This window comes from Nycticebus coucang, chromosome 9, assembly GCF_027406575.1.
Source record: "Nycticebus coucang isolate mNycCou1 chromosome 9, mNycCou1.pri, whole genome shotgun sequence".
NCBI lineage: Eukaryota > Metazoa > Chordata > Mammalia > Primates > Lorisidae > Nycticebus > Nycticebus coucang.
The window spans coordinates 27,968,395-27,984,074 of NC_069788.1; the positions used below are offsets into that span (position 1 = coordinate 27,968,395).

Here is a 15,680-nt window from a genome sequence, read left to right on the forward strand (position 1 = left end):
CTGACCCTTGGATTTGGAAGTGGAGAAGAGGCAGGGAAAAGCCCTGGGCCTCTGGGTGGGGTTGGCATTCACTGCAGAGTTTCCAGAGGCCCCAGAAGTAGGGCAAGGCAGCATGAGAGACCAGGGGGCGAAAGGTTATGACTCGAAAGTTGAAACTACTCTGGAATTGAGTGCGATTCAGGTTTTATTTTACTCGGTCTGAAGTTTTCTCGTACTTCAGATTTTGTTGGGCCCCAATGACTCCTTTGTGGGTCCCAGGGTGAAGAGGATCAGACAGAAGCCAGGTAGGTCCTAGGAGTGTGGTCCCAGGAACAGAAAAGCGTTCCTCTGTTAATCTCCTTCAAAGGAAGCCTGAGGCTGGAGGAGAGGCTGGACGCTGAGTCTGAAAACAACCTCTCCTCCCAGCCCTTCTTGGAAATTGGGGAAGGGTCTCTCAGTTTTTCCTTATGATCTCTAGTGATGACACACGATTTCTGGGGGCCATGATTTAACTTGCTGAATTCATTTTGGAATGCTTCTGTCCACAGCCTTGGCTAACAGTATGGGAGCTTTGGTCTGCTGCTATCTCAAAGGCATAGGAAATTGAGAACTTGAACTGGGTGGTTCCAGGGCCTGGTTACTCAAAGGCATGCTTTGTTTTGCTCTATAGGAGAATTTGCATGCTTTTCCCAACTGGGAACAGCTGAGTTTGCTGAAGTCGTTATAAAGAGAAAGAATAAGGAAACAAGTTAACTTTATTTTTATAGAGGGGTTTTATTATAAGGATTTAACAGAACAGACAGACTTGCTGCATCTCTTGTAAACTTCAACAATTTACAACATTTAAGTTAATAAATATGAACCTGGGCTTAGTCCTTCTCTCTTTTCAGCCATGCTATGTACTTCTAAGAGACAAAGAGGAAAAAATACTCTATCCCTCCATATGTGGTAAGAACTTAGAAACTTTCAATTGTCATTTAATTCTATCTAGGATCTCCCTAGGCAGAACTGATAATTATACTTTTCTATTTTTCTCTAAAGACTTAAGAAACATAAATAGGTCCATAAATAGCTCATATAAATATAGGTTTTACTTATTACAGAGTAAAATTCCCAAGTGTGGAATCTTGACTTTTCTAAAAAAACAAACAAACAAACAAAAAAAAAACAACACAAAATAAGGCAGGTAATTCATTGAAATGGAATCTTAACCTCCCAAGTTATCCTAGGGAGTATTAAATACATAAATAACTTAAAGCCTTTAGAAAAGTAAAAAAAAAAACAAACAAACAAAAAAGAAGAAGCAAATTGGCATTCAATTTAAACGTTCCTTCTTGGGTCGAGAGAAAGACAATTCAGATCCCATCCCTGGACCAATGTATTACTTCTGAAACTTCAATTGGATGCACTATTTTAAGAACCCTAATAAGCTTGGTCAGAAATAGGGGTGGGTCTTTGAAGTATGAGATTTTCTGAGGGCTGGGTTTGATCCTCAGAAAGCTTATCTGCTTTGGGGAGCCTCAGATCTGACCCAAAGCTCTTAGGCCAAGTGGCGGACGATGGGGGTGACACAGGTGCAGCCCACATCCACCAGTATCTTCTCCAGCTGGAAGGAGCGGGGGCAGTGCTTAGGCTCCCTTCGTAGGACCAGGATCTCCTGCTGGATGGGGACAGAGTTCATGTGGTAGTCCACACTCCCTTCTGCATTCACGCAGCCCAAGTGGCGACACTTGGCTTCCCAGATCACTGAGGGATATCTCTCAGGGTCCTCATTGCGGCTGCACGAGAGACAAAAGCAAGGAAGAAAGTGAATTCCTGGTTAAGTAGGAAGGAAATCAAACAGGAATAAATAAAAGCAGGGGGAATTCATAGTGTGACAAATCATACGCATTGCAAATTCTTCAAGTGATGTCAGTCTAAAGAACTTTGGGGGGAAACCTGAATTTTCAAGCATATAAAGTATTGTAGAAAAGAAGACAGTGATCAGTTTTCCACAATTTCTTTGAAGAATGAAGGAAATATGATAAACTGAGATCACAGAATGGATTTAAGCTTGGCACAAAGGATAATTTTTTAGGGTACATTTGATAGATGGAAAAAGACCAAGGGAAGAGTAGACTTTGAGAGGTCTAAGAATAAGATTGCTATTTATCTGACTTGATGAAGTCTACCTCTGAAAGAGAGAGTGCATCAAAATTGTATCTGAGAGCATTTTCTTGAGAAGGAGGCCAGAGTTGAGATAAAAGGCTGAAAACAAAAGTTTACATGTCTCTATAACCTTCCCTTCCCTCTCTATTTCAGCCGAGTGAATGATTTGCCTTGACTTTTGAATTGATTCATTTCAACTATTCTTAATAATGGGAAGAGGTGAAGAAATCCTAGTCAGGTCAATCCGTAGGCTCCACATAACTGAGGCTTATTTGTATAAAGTCAAATAATCAAAACACATTTTATATTTAATCCTTGATGAGATCTAAATGCTAGGTGTACTAAGGACACAACAAATACAGGTAGATAGATCAAGGCTACCTAATTTAAAAAAGTGTGGAAATTTCTAGCTAATTTTTAGTTATTTTCATAAGTGTTCTCAATGGTAGCTCGATTAAGAGAATTTAAGCATTAATCTCTTTTATTTATTTAATGTCTTTTATTTTGCAATAAATAAGTAATAGACTGGGGGTATCTCATAAGTATTAGAATTATGATTATCCTTAATTTAAGTTGGTTTTTGGTGGCAGTGACAATGAGATCTAATAGGATAGGTGTTATGGTCGGGAGTGGTTTGTCAAAGAACTCTATAGAAAGTTTGAGAATCATCGCTCTGTATAATGGCCCTTCCAGGTCTGATTGATGTTTCTGAGTGAAAAAAATCATCTGGTGGGTGATTTAAATAGCAATGTGAGTTATAAAAGGGATGAAGAATACAGAGTTTTCATCTGGGTTCCTTACGTACTGGAGATTCCAAGGTGAAGTGGATCGGTTGTGGTAATCTGAGGCCCTTCTGGAATTCAGTTTCCGGTTAACGATGTTCAGATTGACATTCACCATCTTTGGGAAGTTCTTGTCTTCAGTATTTGGGCATCCTGGATTTTGTGGGATTGCTATTCCTACCTTCGTTATAGCCAGCAGACTGAGCAGCAGCAGCAGTGACTGGAACTGAATGGGAAAGAAGAGCGAGGCAGGGGATTAGCTGAGTGGGTGTCTGTTTTCTGACCAATTGTGATGATGACGTGTTGCTAATCATAGAGTGGGTACTTTGTTCCAGGAAAATCTAATTTTCGGAAAAATTAAATAAAAATCTCTTTAGATGACTAAAATAATGTTAAAACTATGGCACTTTTTTAAAACCAGTTTTCAACATTCTTAGGAGTCAATAAACTCAGGGAAGACACATTGTACATAGGCTGTCAGAAATTTCAGTAAAAATGTCAAGTCACAGTATATTATTAATCAGCTTGTCAACTTATATGTCATTGTTGGGCCAATGGGAGAATAATGATGTGGATTTTCTAGTGGAAGTCCCCTACTGCACCATTGTTTTGTTCCTAACATTCTGTGAAACCTTATTTGAAGTCAAATGTGCACCTTGGAAGAAAGGCCTGTAGAAAATCCACATGGTGGGTGGCGCCTGTGGCTCAGTGGGTAGGGCGCCAGCTCCATATATGGAGGGTGGTGGGTTCAAACCCCGTCCCGGCCAAACTGCAACAAAAAAATAGCCAGGTGTTGTGGCAGGCACCTATAGTCCCAGCTACTTGGAAGGTTGAGGCAAGAAAATCTCCTAAGCCCAGGAGTTAGAGGTTGCTGTGAGCTGTGTCACGGCACTCTACTGAGGGTGATAAAGTGAGACTCTGTCTCTAAAAAAAAAAAGAAAATCCACTTTGGGGTGTCAGCATATATGTCAGAAATGCTGTTGGTGCTTCTGGTAACTATCTACCTAAGAACTGGACCCTTATATTTTCTTAGGTATGTTTTCTAGTTGTAAACTGAACACACATTGACTAATCTCATAAAATCAGATTTTCACAAACATACTTTCAGTTAAATAGTTAAAAATACAAACCCCATTTATTCTTTTTTTTTTTTTTAATTGTTGGGGATTCATTGAGGGTACAATAAGCCAGGTTACACTGATTGCAATTGTCAGGTAAAGTCCCTCTTGCAATCATGTCTTGCCCCCATAAAGTATGACACACACCAAGGCCCCACCCCCCCTCCATCCCTCTTTCTGCTTTTCAAACCCCATTTATTCTAAATACACAGCTACACATACAGTATATCATCAGAATAGTCTTGATGTACCAAGGCTGTGGTGTAAGATAATGGTAACAATGGTCGCTGCCATAGCCTTCAGATTTTCAAGGACAGGGCTCCTTAGTAAAGAAAAGTGGATTTAGCTGGGTATTATGGTGAGTGCCTATTGTCCCAGATACTCAGAAAACTGAGGCAAGAGGATCACTTGAGCCCAAGAGTTTGAGGTTGTTGTGAGCTATGACTCCATGGCACTCTACCAAGGGTGACAGAGAGACTCCGTCTCAACAAAACAAAACAAAATAATGGATTAAAGAAAAATACTGTGAGAGAATTATATGAAATCCTTTGTACTCAGGAAAACAAGCTTTCAATCAACATTCCGTCTTACTGCACAGCATCATATGATACTTCTTGTGTGGTTTAGCCCCAAAATATCTATCTTTCAGTTTTAATATCATCTTTCAAACTGACGTACATCAGTTCTTGAAAATGCTGTACAATGACTTGAATATTTACAATATTCTGAGAATATACAATATTCTCAGTCCTTGACGTTAGACTCCAGCATCTCATGCCCACAATCAGAAATAGCATCTGCTCCAGATGAAGCAGAGCATTGCACGTTAGTGCCCCGGGACTCACCATCAGGGAAGTCTTCCCAGGCATCATCCTTGCTTCTTCCAAGCAAGCGGGAATGAAGAGCTGGTGCCTGCTGCGAGATTGACAAAGTGTAGCGCTACCTCCTCTCTTTTTATAGGAATTCGTTCCTTCTGTGGTCACTTATGTGGGTGTGTCATGGTGGGTTCAGGGGTGACACCATTTTGGTTAAAAGTTCCATCCCCAAATGAGGTCAGAGAAGCACGTCCCCTTCATGACGCACAGTATCTGCTTCTGAAGGAAAATGGGAAGGGCAGAAATTCACATTTCGAAAGATGTCTTCTCTTCATTCTTCAAGGAACTGTTACTTGTTGGAACCTGGGTCAATATCGTGTACTCAGGAGCATACGCAAAGCTGCCATAGGAGCTATACTCTATTTTTATACCTTAGAGGGAAATAAAAGTTTACCATTATGTACATGCCTTCTGGTGTCATTACCTTGATTCCATTTCATCTTTCCTTTTCTCACCAGATTCCCTGGGCAGATGTTGTCTAGACAATTCCGGAAACTACTCAAGTTCCCACCATGCAAATAAACAGACAAACAAACAAAAAAAAAGACAATTAAATGACAGGATATAGTATATTTAATTGAATTTAACAACTGTTTTGTTGAATGTTTTCTCTAGGAATGAATAACTAGATTCAAGAGATATGAGAATTGCTGTGAAAGGCACGTGTAATACTAACCAAGCAGCTTTTCACTATCTGGTGGTTTGAGGCTTGATCTCAGGCAATTCTTTAGGAGGAGTGAGATAATGAGGAGAGAGTGAGGGGAAGTGGACAAAGTGAGGGAGGAATTGGAAATGGGGATAGAGACTAAACAAGGGTGATGGAGGTAGAGGAAAGGCAGGCAGCAGGAAGTCGATAGCAATGCAGAGGAAATGAAGAAAAGAGATGGAAATAGCCATGCTCTCCTCTCCACTCTCTAAGTAAGATGAACTTTGACTCAGGTTCTTTAGAATAGCATCTCAGGAGCACAGGGGATGATGACAAGGATGGCAAAGGTGAGGGGTCAGTGGATGCAGATGTGGCTGGCTACCCTCCTACCCCCCCAGTGAGGGGGGGAGATAAGTGATGCCTTCCGGACCCTCAGCTGGTATCCCACATGCACAGGCTGATGCAGGCAGGATGACAGTAGTGCCAGCTCAATGGAGTGTGTAACAATTTTGATCTGAGACCCTTTCCTCCCTGCCCTGCCCTACTCTGCGGCTCAGAGGGCTGACCCTGCCTGCTGCTTTCCCAGACTGCCCTGTCCACCGGATTTCAGCTGAGCTGAGCCAAAGGGGGACTGGAGGCCAGAAGAGTGGGATTAGGAACAGGAAGGCGAGGAGAAGCCAGGGACTTCCTCCTCAGTCTCCCGGAGGACTACTGCGCTGGCCCCCTCGTCCCTCCAGCCTTGGGATGGTGCTAGCCTCTTGCTGATGCCAATCGCAGTTGCCATCGTGACTGGTTCCCTGATTTAAATTTCTTACATTGCAATGCCTGAAGGAGATTGTTCCCTGGCTAGATAGACCTGAACTGATGGATGAGGATGGCCATGAACACTTGAATTTCAGTGGTGATGGTAGATGACCTTGCTAGGTGAAGCAGATACTGATAGAAGAAAGAGTAGGATATGGCTCCAAGAAATTGTCCCAGTTGTGTTGGCATCATCATCTACCTACCCTTGGAGGCAGGAGTCACAAGCTATCCTGCCACTACCGAAATCTACAGCATCTCTCACAGCTGTTATCTGTTTCCAGGGCTGCTGCTGTCCTTCTAATACGGACTCCCAGCCGCTTGGATGACTTTCCTAGCCACCTTTACTCTTCCCCATTGCTACTCTCAAAACATCTTTGGCATTCTTGCAAAAACAATATTCAGAGCTTGGCTCTGATCATGCCTTTTCAGAGTAACTTGCACGCAGAATTAAATATAAACCCCTTGATGTCTGATTTAGTATTTCAGTCTGTGAAACCTTCCTTACTAGGCTCACCTCTCGTAGTGCTCCCTGACCTGGGCTGATGGGGGCCTACATTTCCTGCAGGCCTCCTTCCAAATTCGACACACCTTTAGCTGAGGCACTGTCACTGAAATGCCCCTCCTGGCACTCAGTTTATCAAAATGCTACTTGTCCTTCAAGATCTTGTTCTAATGTATCTTCCAAGTCTGGAGGTGTCTCCTGAGTCCCTTTGTTGGAAAGAACCACTCCTCCCACACATGTAATGTACACCTGCCTTGTTAGTAACTTTTACTTCATTTTGTACTGCACTTTATTTGGGGTAAGACATTTGTGTATTTCCATTGTTTAGTCTAATTGTGAGCTTCCAAGGCTAGTGTGTTATTCATTTCTGGTGCCTACTGTGGCCCCTTATACAACTTTGGTTCTTACAGATTGCTTCGTGTTGCTCATGCCTCACAGCCATTCATGCACGTTTCTTACACGTTGCTTAGTGCTTTATTTACTTACCAACTCTCCTGCCAGACACTGAGCTACCTGAAGTAGAAACTTAGCACAGTTTCTGGCAAAAAGTGAGTTTTAATTTTTAACTGGTTGACAGCATGAAAAATGTTATTTGAGAAGTTCAGAACCTTGGACATTCTTTTTAGTCTGTCAGTACCAGGCGCTAACCAACTGTGCCACTGGAGCACTTGTTAGAACCCAGCTTCACTCCAATAACCCTGCTGAGTTGCCTAATGCCTTGGCTCTCCATTCTGCTTTTTTTTTTTTTTTTTTCCTGAGGTTGTAGCCTGTTCAGGTTGTAGCCTGTACTCCAGGAGAATTCCCTGCTTGTTGCTGTCTGTCAAAGATGAGGTGGAGGACAATGTGCTCCCTGCTCATTCCTTTGGTTGACAGTGAAGGGGGCAAAACTAATTCTAGCTGTTCTGCCTCCAGTGCTGATGAAATTCAGCTTGTGTACTGTCCTTTGAGATGCATAGACTTTGCTTTAGAATAGGAATGGGGAAACAAGATGAATTTTCATGAAAGTCTAAAAATGATCAATATGATAGGTGATTGGAGCTGGGTGTGCCCTGCCTCGATTAGTGCTGATTTTTGGGAGATAAGCTTGAGCTGGGAACGTGTGGCCCCTGGGGGAGCAATTGAAAGCACAAAGAGTGTGTGCAAAGTGGGGAGGGCTCTTCCTAGGTATTTATCTGTCCAGGCAGCTGGTTCACGTTTGGAATCTGGTCATTGAGAAGGCAGGCCGGATGAGAATTGGGGTGCCTAGAACACCCAGTGAGAGGATGCCTTTGTTTTCACTATGGCTCTGCCACTAACCACCCATTCCCTTGGATACATCTCTTTGAGGCTTAATTTCCTGCCTTATACAATGAGTTTTGCAAACTTTGATTGCCTATGACTTTTGGGGGAAAGAATATAGTAAAGGACAAATGGAGCAGTGCATTAGGAGTGATGATTTTGCTTACTGATCGTCTTCAGGTTTATTGATCTTGCTTTTCTGAGACCTTGAAATGGATGACCACAGCAATGAGAACTGTAAATTAGGAGTTGGGATTTTGTTATGTGGGCTACTCTTACTGGAGTTAGATGGTATCTCAAAGTGGTTTTGATTTGCATTTCTCTGATGATTAAAGATGATGAGCATTTTTTCATGTGTCTGTAGACCATGATGGGACCACACCTATGGAGCATATTGCAAGGGTACATGTCAACTCTGTCAAGTGTAGAACATAAATGTCTTAACACAATAATCAAGTAAATGAGGTGAAAGCTATATTAATTAGTTTGATGTAAGCACGTCAAATTGTATAAAAATATCAACACATTGTACCCCACATATGCATAAATGCATTCATGATCTATGTGTACATGACTTAATAAAAAAAAAATTAAATTATGAGTTTGGAGCTTGCATGGGTATGAAAAAAGGTGTGCAACTAGAGGCTGGAAAACATTCCCAGGAAGCAAACATGCATTTGAAGGGGTGGATAATATGTATGTAATGCATTTAAAAGGAAATGTTTGTGGGCGTTTTGATTTAGGGAAATGATTTTCAAGGTTCCTTGAAACTATTAGGCCATTACATAGTATTTCTTTCTGTGAAAGAATAATATATTCTCTTTATAATAGAGAATAATCTGAGAGACAGAGAAAAATGTTTTCCTTTTGTATCTAGGAGAGAATATTATGAACTCTTTTTTCTCAATGTAATGGAAAATTAAGACTTGCTAAAAAATAAAATAAATGAATTAATTTTTATTTTTTGCTTAGGTGGTAGGCTTACCATTGAGAGACTTTTTTTTTTGGCAGTTTTTGGCTGGGGCTGGGTTTGAACCTGCCACCTGTGGTATATGGGGCTGGCGCCCTACTCCTTTGAGCCACAGGTCCACCAGAGACTCTTGTCTTTTTAATCTATATTCTACAGGGTTTTTTTTTTAAATAAAAGAAAAGGTGGTCTTAATTTGGAGGAGGCATCATTGTTACCGATAAATGTGTATTATGATTTAATGTGTATTATAATTTAAAGGCAATGGCTCTTTGAAAAGGTGGGAGCCATTTTGTTTGGTACTGTGCTTATCACCAAGCAAGACTCTTTCTTGATCTTGACTTAATATAGAGGGGATAATGAATAGGTAGAGAAGACTTTTTTGGGTTTTAAACTTGGGGGTTGATATTTTGAAAATGGGCCAGCATGTAATGGGCAATGTCAAACAGATACTTAAAAGGAAAACATGTGTTTGGAGAGGAGAATTTTTGCAACAGAGAACTATCTAGAAGGCCTTTGGGAGTTGGTAAAGTCAGGACTTCATGGATTTAACCTCAGTTTATCAAGATCTAGATGATCTACCTCCAACTTGAAGGTACTCATTCTGTTATGTGCTAGAGGCTCATCACTGAGGTTACCGCTGTTGTCTTACAAGAACCAGAACTTAATATGTATGTAATTAATGCGGTTTATAAAATAGGAAATATCAGTCTTAGTGTCAGCCTGATAGTATCATTGTTCATCTGCCGCATTACACTGCTTTGTATTCACTGTGGCTGTGCTCCTGAGGGCCGTCCTCAACAAGGGACTGGTGGGCAGAATGTGTCAAGGGCAAATACAGGCTTCCTCTGTACTCCCTGGTGGAGGAGATTTCCTTCTCTACCTGGCATGATGATTGAGAGTGAGGACATTTTTAGAGTCATTGTTAATGGGCTGGTGAGTGCTGAGAGATGGAAGGCAGAATCCTTCTTCAATATTTGGCTTCTATTTTTCCTGATGCCACTTATTAGTTTTTGATATTTTTTATTCTTATATGAACCAGACTATTTTTATCTGATGGAATCATAGTGCAAACCTGTTTGGACATCTTTAAAAAATAAACCTAATCTATGTGGGCAAAAGAATATTGAACAGCCATCATATTACCCACGTGGGGTATTCGAGTGAAAGGCATTCTGTCCTTGGTAACTTCCAAATAGTGTGTGATGCCTTTATCACTTGGGTAAAGGAGGCTTACTGTTAATACATTCTCTTTGCCATCCTCAGAGCACCAAGGTAATGCCCGGAAGTTGTGTAAGAGACCAAGTTATGTAAGGAGGAAGATGTGTCACCTCACATCATCTCAAAACGTCTACAATCTAAATTTCTCCAATCCCGGTATTAAAATCCACAATCAGACGGATCATCTGAGCATGTCAGTTTCTCCTTTGAGTAATGACTCACACGTACAAGCCTCATGGAAACCAAGCCTCTTCCTTAGGTGAGGTTTTTTACTAGCCTTTTACTGAAACACTGATTTAAAGTGGGTCAGAATACTTTCCATTTTTTTTCAAACACATACATTCAGAATGATATACCTGTATGTTAAGAGGAACATGCAAATTTGTTTTATGGGTGGACTTCCCTTTGGTAATGCTGACTTCATCTGATACTGTAAGAACTAAGGTCAGGAAGTGACTGACATTTCAGGTCTGAATGGATGTCACTCTGAAAAGTAAAGTCTAAAATTAAACCAGCAAACCAAAACTACATACTGCAGTTGGGCTATTAAGTTATCAGCTTTATTTTCTTTACAGCAATTTTGAAGTTTATGTGATTTAGAGAGAACCACAGAATGCATTTAAAAGGAAAGATAGAACATCTGAGCCTGGAACTAATTACTAATTGGTTTTTCTTCTTTGGACAACATAGAGCATGCTATGGTGAGGTGGCAGCTCCGTGAATTGGAATTAGGGTAAAATCAATACGTAATAATGTATTCCTTTATTCCAAATGAATAATTACTCTCACCTTTTTTTTTGAAACAGAGTCTTACCTTGTTACCCAGGCTAGAGTGCTGTGCCATCAGCCCAGCTCACAACAACCTTCACTTCCTGTATTCAAGTGATCCTCCTGCCTCATTCTCCCAAGTAGCTGGGACTACAGATGCTGGCCACAACACCCAGCTAATTCTTCTATTTTTAGTAGAGACAGAGTCTAACTCTTGCTCAGGCTGGTCTCAAACTCCTGAGCTCAAGCAATCGTCCTACTTTAGCCTCCCAGAGTGTTAGAATTACAGATGTGAGCCACTGCACCTGGCCTGAATAATTTCTTTATTCCAAAATCCTTCAGAAGATTTGAGATGGTTTACAACAAACATTCAGGTAATAAAGTATAAATAAAAATAAAACTTAGGTCCAGGAAATGTAGAAACAAAGTCAAAAGTCAAGATTCAGGAAAAGAAAGTACAAAATTGTAATCTGTAAGTGCCAACATACAGTGTCACAGAACTTCTTGGCCATCAAAGAGAAATGGAGACATGTTCAGTTACATAGTCTGCATTATCAGAAAGAACTAGACTAGCTAATTCCTTAAAGAAGGTAGAGTTTTTCCTTTCATTACATAATTGAAATAAAATTTTTGTCTGGGGCTTATAAAACATCCAGTATAGTATGTTGGTTAAGGACATTTTTTGCTTCAGACATTTTCATGTTCAGGTCCCAGATCCACCTTAGTAGCTGAGTGCCCTTGGGAAAATTCTGTGGTCTACATTTCATTTTCCATAGCTACAAAATGAAAATACCAACAGAACATGCTTTATAGGTAGTTGTGAGGAGAAAATTAAATAATACATGAGGCTTGGCATATATTATGTGCTCAGTGAACACTGGTAAAATATTAATAGGAAGGTCAAGGCATGAAAATCTGTCAGAGGAATCATTCCGAAGAGAAGAGAGACATTGGGTTTAGGGGATACTACTTATCTGCTCATCTGAATGTCTGGTCTGTGAGAAAGTTGGGCGATTTCTTCAGGCTTCCACATGGCCTAGCTGGAACAGCCATTCATTCAACAAATGTTTCTTCAGTACCTATGATATGCCTGTTGGGTACTATACTGGGCTCTGAGGGCATAGGAAACAAGGCTCTGCTTTCAAGGAGCTGACATTTCGGGTAATCTAGCCTCTTTATTCATATTTTGAGTCTGCCAGACTATTTGATGAATCTATTTTTTTTTTTTGTAGAGACAGAGTCTCACTTTATTGCCCCCGGTACAGTGCCATGGCATCGCACAGCTCACAGCAACCTCCAACTCCTGGGCTGAAGCTATTCTCTTGCCTCAGCCTCCTGAGTAGCTGGGACTACAGGCGCCCGCCACAACGCCCAGCTATTTTTTGGTTTGCAGTTCAGCCGGGGCCGGGTTTTGAACCCGCCACCCTCAGTATATGGGGCCGGCACCTTACCGACTGAGCCACAGGCGCCACCCCTGTCAGACTATTTGAATTGGGCTTCTTAGGTCGTTAACCTAGAAACTGGGGCCCTGGACAGCCTGAATAGCAGACACTAGCATTCTGGTTACTGGAGAGGAGTGGTCTCTGCTACACATTACTAAGTTATTACAGCACTGAAAATAAAGATATTTGAAGGTTTACCAGATATTTTCTTGAATTTAACCTGGAACTCTGTTCCGTGTATGTCATCTCTTTCTATCACCTTCTTTCTTTCACATAGACACAGAAATAACACATAGATGCCAAAGAAGGAAAGCATCATCAATTCATAATCCTCGGTCTTAGAAATGAGCTCTTAGAGTATATTTCCTATTATTTTACAAAATTTGGATCATTTTAAGAGGATTGCTCTAGTAAAAGTATTTTATTTTATAAAATCGATGATGTAATAGTATTTTGTAACCTTTCTCATTTGATAATGTATTCTAAATATTTTGCCATTTGTAAAGACTTGCATGTATGTGTATGTATGTGTGTGTGTTTGAAAGGGATTGGCTCCTAAAATCCTGAGAAATAGTAAAATGATAGACCATTTAACCATTCCCAACTGTTAAATATGTTGATTGTGCCCAAGTTCTTATTTATTTATTTATTTTTGATTCTCTGTGCCTTCTCCCCTTAACAGTAACAATCCCAACACCTGGCTGCTAAGTAGAATGATTGTAGAGTTGTATATTTGTAAAGTGTCTGAAATGATTGAAGGGTCATTTTGTTGAGATGTAAAATCAAAGAGAAAGACCCACATTCTTGGTCGCGTTAGAGTGGCCTTTGTGAATTCATAACACTGGGCAGTTATGTCTGTTTTTAATGATGCTTTGATCTCAGAAGTTAGCAACTCCAATTCAACATAAAAAGAAATAAAAACTACTCAGTGACAAGGCCCAAGACGATGATCAGGAGAATAAAGTTTGCTCTGTTGTTATAGTAGTATGTAAAGTTTAAATATAATGAAACACATTTGTATTTTAATAATGTTAGCAAATAAATTATAAAGTTATAAAATGCAAGTGAAAGCAGTGGTCTGCAATGTGCTAGGTACCAAAGGTCAATGATGTAAATACTCTTATAACATCAAAGAGTAAGACCCTTTTTGGTATTTATCCATTCACTTATTTAATCTTTAGAACAATCCTTTAGAATACTGTTACCCAAATATTCAGGCAAGAAAACTAAGGTTGGCAGGTGTCAGGTACTGGCCCCAGGTCATCCAGTTGGCAGGTGGAAGCCCTGAGATTGATCACAGATGTCACTGACTTTCAAGTCCATGGCCTTTTCACAATGGCAAACTAAAAATATTGGTATTGAAAATCTTTCCAAAAATCATTTTGCACCTGAATTTATGACTTCCTGATATTTTGAAGTCTCACAAAATTATTAGATTATCTTCAGTTCATCCACTTGGTGGGATCCACTCTTTCATTTACTCTTATCCATTATCTCTGTTACGTTGACAACCTCTTTCTGCCTGTGCCTAGACTGAGATCATCCCACGTATCTTTGTTTTATGATCCTTTCTCAGAAGATATTTCCATAAAAAATAAGAAAAATATAATGAGAGAGGCATATATGTCTGCCTTTTACTGAGGATTGCGATAAGACGACTGATGTGTAATTTCCTGGCTGGATTAGAAAATCATTACCCTTTTCTTTCTTTTTTTTTTTTTTTGCAGTTTTTGCCAGGGCTGGGTTTGAACCTGGCACCTCCGGCATATGGGGCCAGCACCCTACTCCTTTGAGCCACAGGCACCATCCCCTTTTCTTTATTTTTCTTCCCCCTAAAAAATAGAGGTTGAAAGAAGTAAAATTTAAGTATAAGAGCCACATAGGGGAATCTTAAATGATAACTGTGAATGAGATTGGTTTTTGGATTTTTCTGAAGGAGTAGGACGTTATAGTCGTAATACATATAGTTGTCCACTGATTTTTTGGACAAAAACTTTGCAGAAGTCAAGGCTTTAAATATTTGACCAGTATTGAGTGAAATCTCATGAACCTGATGCTCAATAGAAGATGACAGTAGGTGAAGAAACACTAATTTTGAAAATTCTTTAATGAATGTAGTTTTTAATGTTTGACCACAATCCAATTGCATGGATGTTGCCATAACTTATTTATTTAATCTCCTTTTAATGCATTTTTTTTTTTTAGACAGAGCCTCAAGCTGTCACCCTGGATAGAGTGCCATGGCATCACAGCTCACTGCAACCTCCAACTCCTGGGCTCAAGCGAGTCTCCTGCCTCCGCCTCCCAAGTAGCTGGGATTACAGGTGCCCGCCACAATGCCTGGCTATTTTTTGGTTGTAGTTGTCATTGTTGTTTGGCAGACCGGGGATGGATTCAAACCTGCCAACTCTGGTGTATGTGGCTGGTGCCTTAGCCACTTGAGCTATAGGCGCTGAGCCTGTTTTAATGCATTTTAATATTCATTCCAAATTATTCCCTGTTAACCAATGCAGGTGTAAAAATCTTAGTAGTTAGATCTTTGCTCAAATACATATTATTACTATGGGATATATAAGAGTTTTTGTATTATCGACTATGTTTTTCTAAAATATCTTGAAGATTACATAGTTTCTTCCTTTGCTTGTAATAGAAATTCAATTGAGCAAGTTTAATCACAAACATGAAATTAAGTATAAGGGTATAAAGATGCCTCACAGAAACAAGGCAGGAATTATAGCAGGGATTTGGGAAAGAACTGGAACTAGAGCTCAAAAACAAATGGGGTCAAGGCAGTAACCTTTTCAATCTCTCGAGCGCCCTCTTCCCCTGTACTGTATCACGGCCCTTTCTCTGCAGATTCTTCTTTCTGTGTCTCTGTGCTTCTGCCTTTCCCAAGTTCACACATTATCAGGTTTACCCTGCTAGCCATTTCTCAGTGCCCAGCCATACCTTCAGGAGCCTGGTTGATTTAACTTGAGTCACGTGCTCCTTCGGCTTTGGTTGGACAAGATCACGTAGCACAGAGCTGTTGGGGGCTCTGTTCTAGGAGAAGAGGGGTGTGGGCTGGGCAGACGTTCTAAAGAGTATACATGCTCTAAGTAAATTTGCTTACGCAACAGGAAAAACATATGTAGATGGCAAAGTAGTTTC

The 15,680-nt window shown here is 40.4% G+C and overlaps 1 protein-coding gene across 1 annotated transcript; it reads right to left on the reverse strand.

The window, feature by feature from the left end:
- Positions 1 to 756: 756 nt before the first annotated feature.
- Positions 757 to 4,929, reverse strand: IL17A (interleukin 17A). The gene is made up of 3 exons (XM_053603155.1): positions 4,873 to 4,929; positions 2,933 to 3,135; positions 757 to 1,757 (listed from the first exon to the last, which is right to left on the reverse strand). Exons 1-3 carry the CDS (start codon positions 4,897 to 4,899, stop codon positions 1,520 to 1,522), a joined length of 468 nt encoding a protein of 155 aa, XP_053459130.1. The 5' UTR covers positions 4,900 to 4,929; the 3' UTR covers positions 757 to 1,519.
- Positions 4,930 to 15,680: the final 10,751 nt, after the last annotated feature.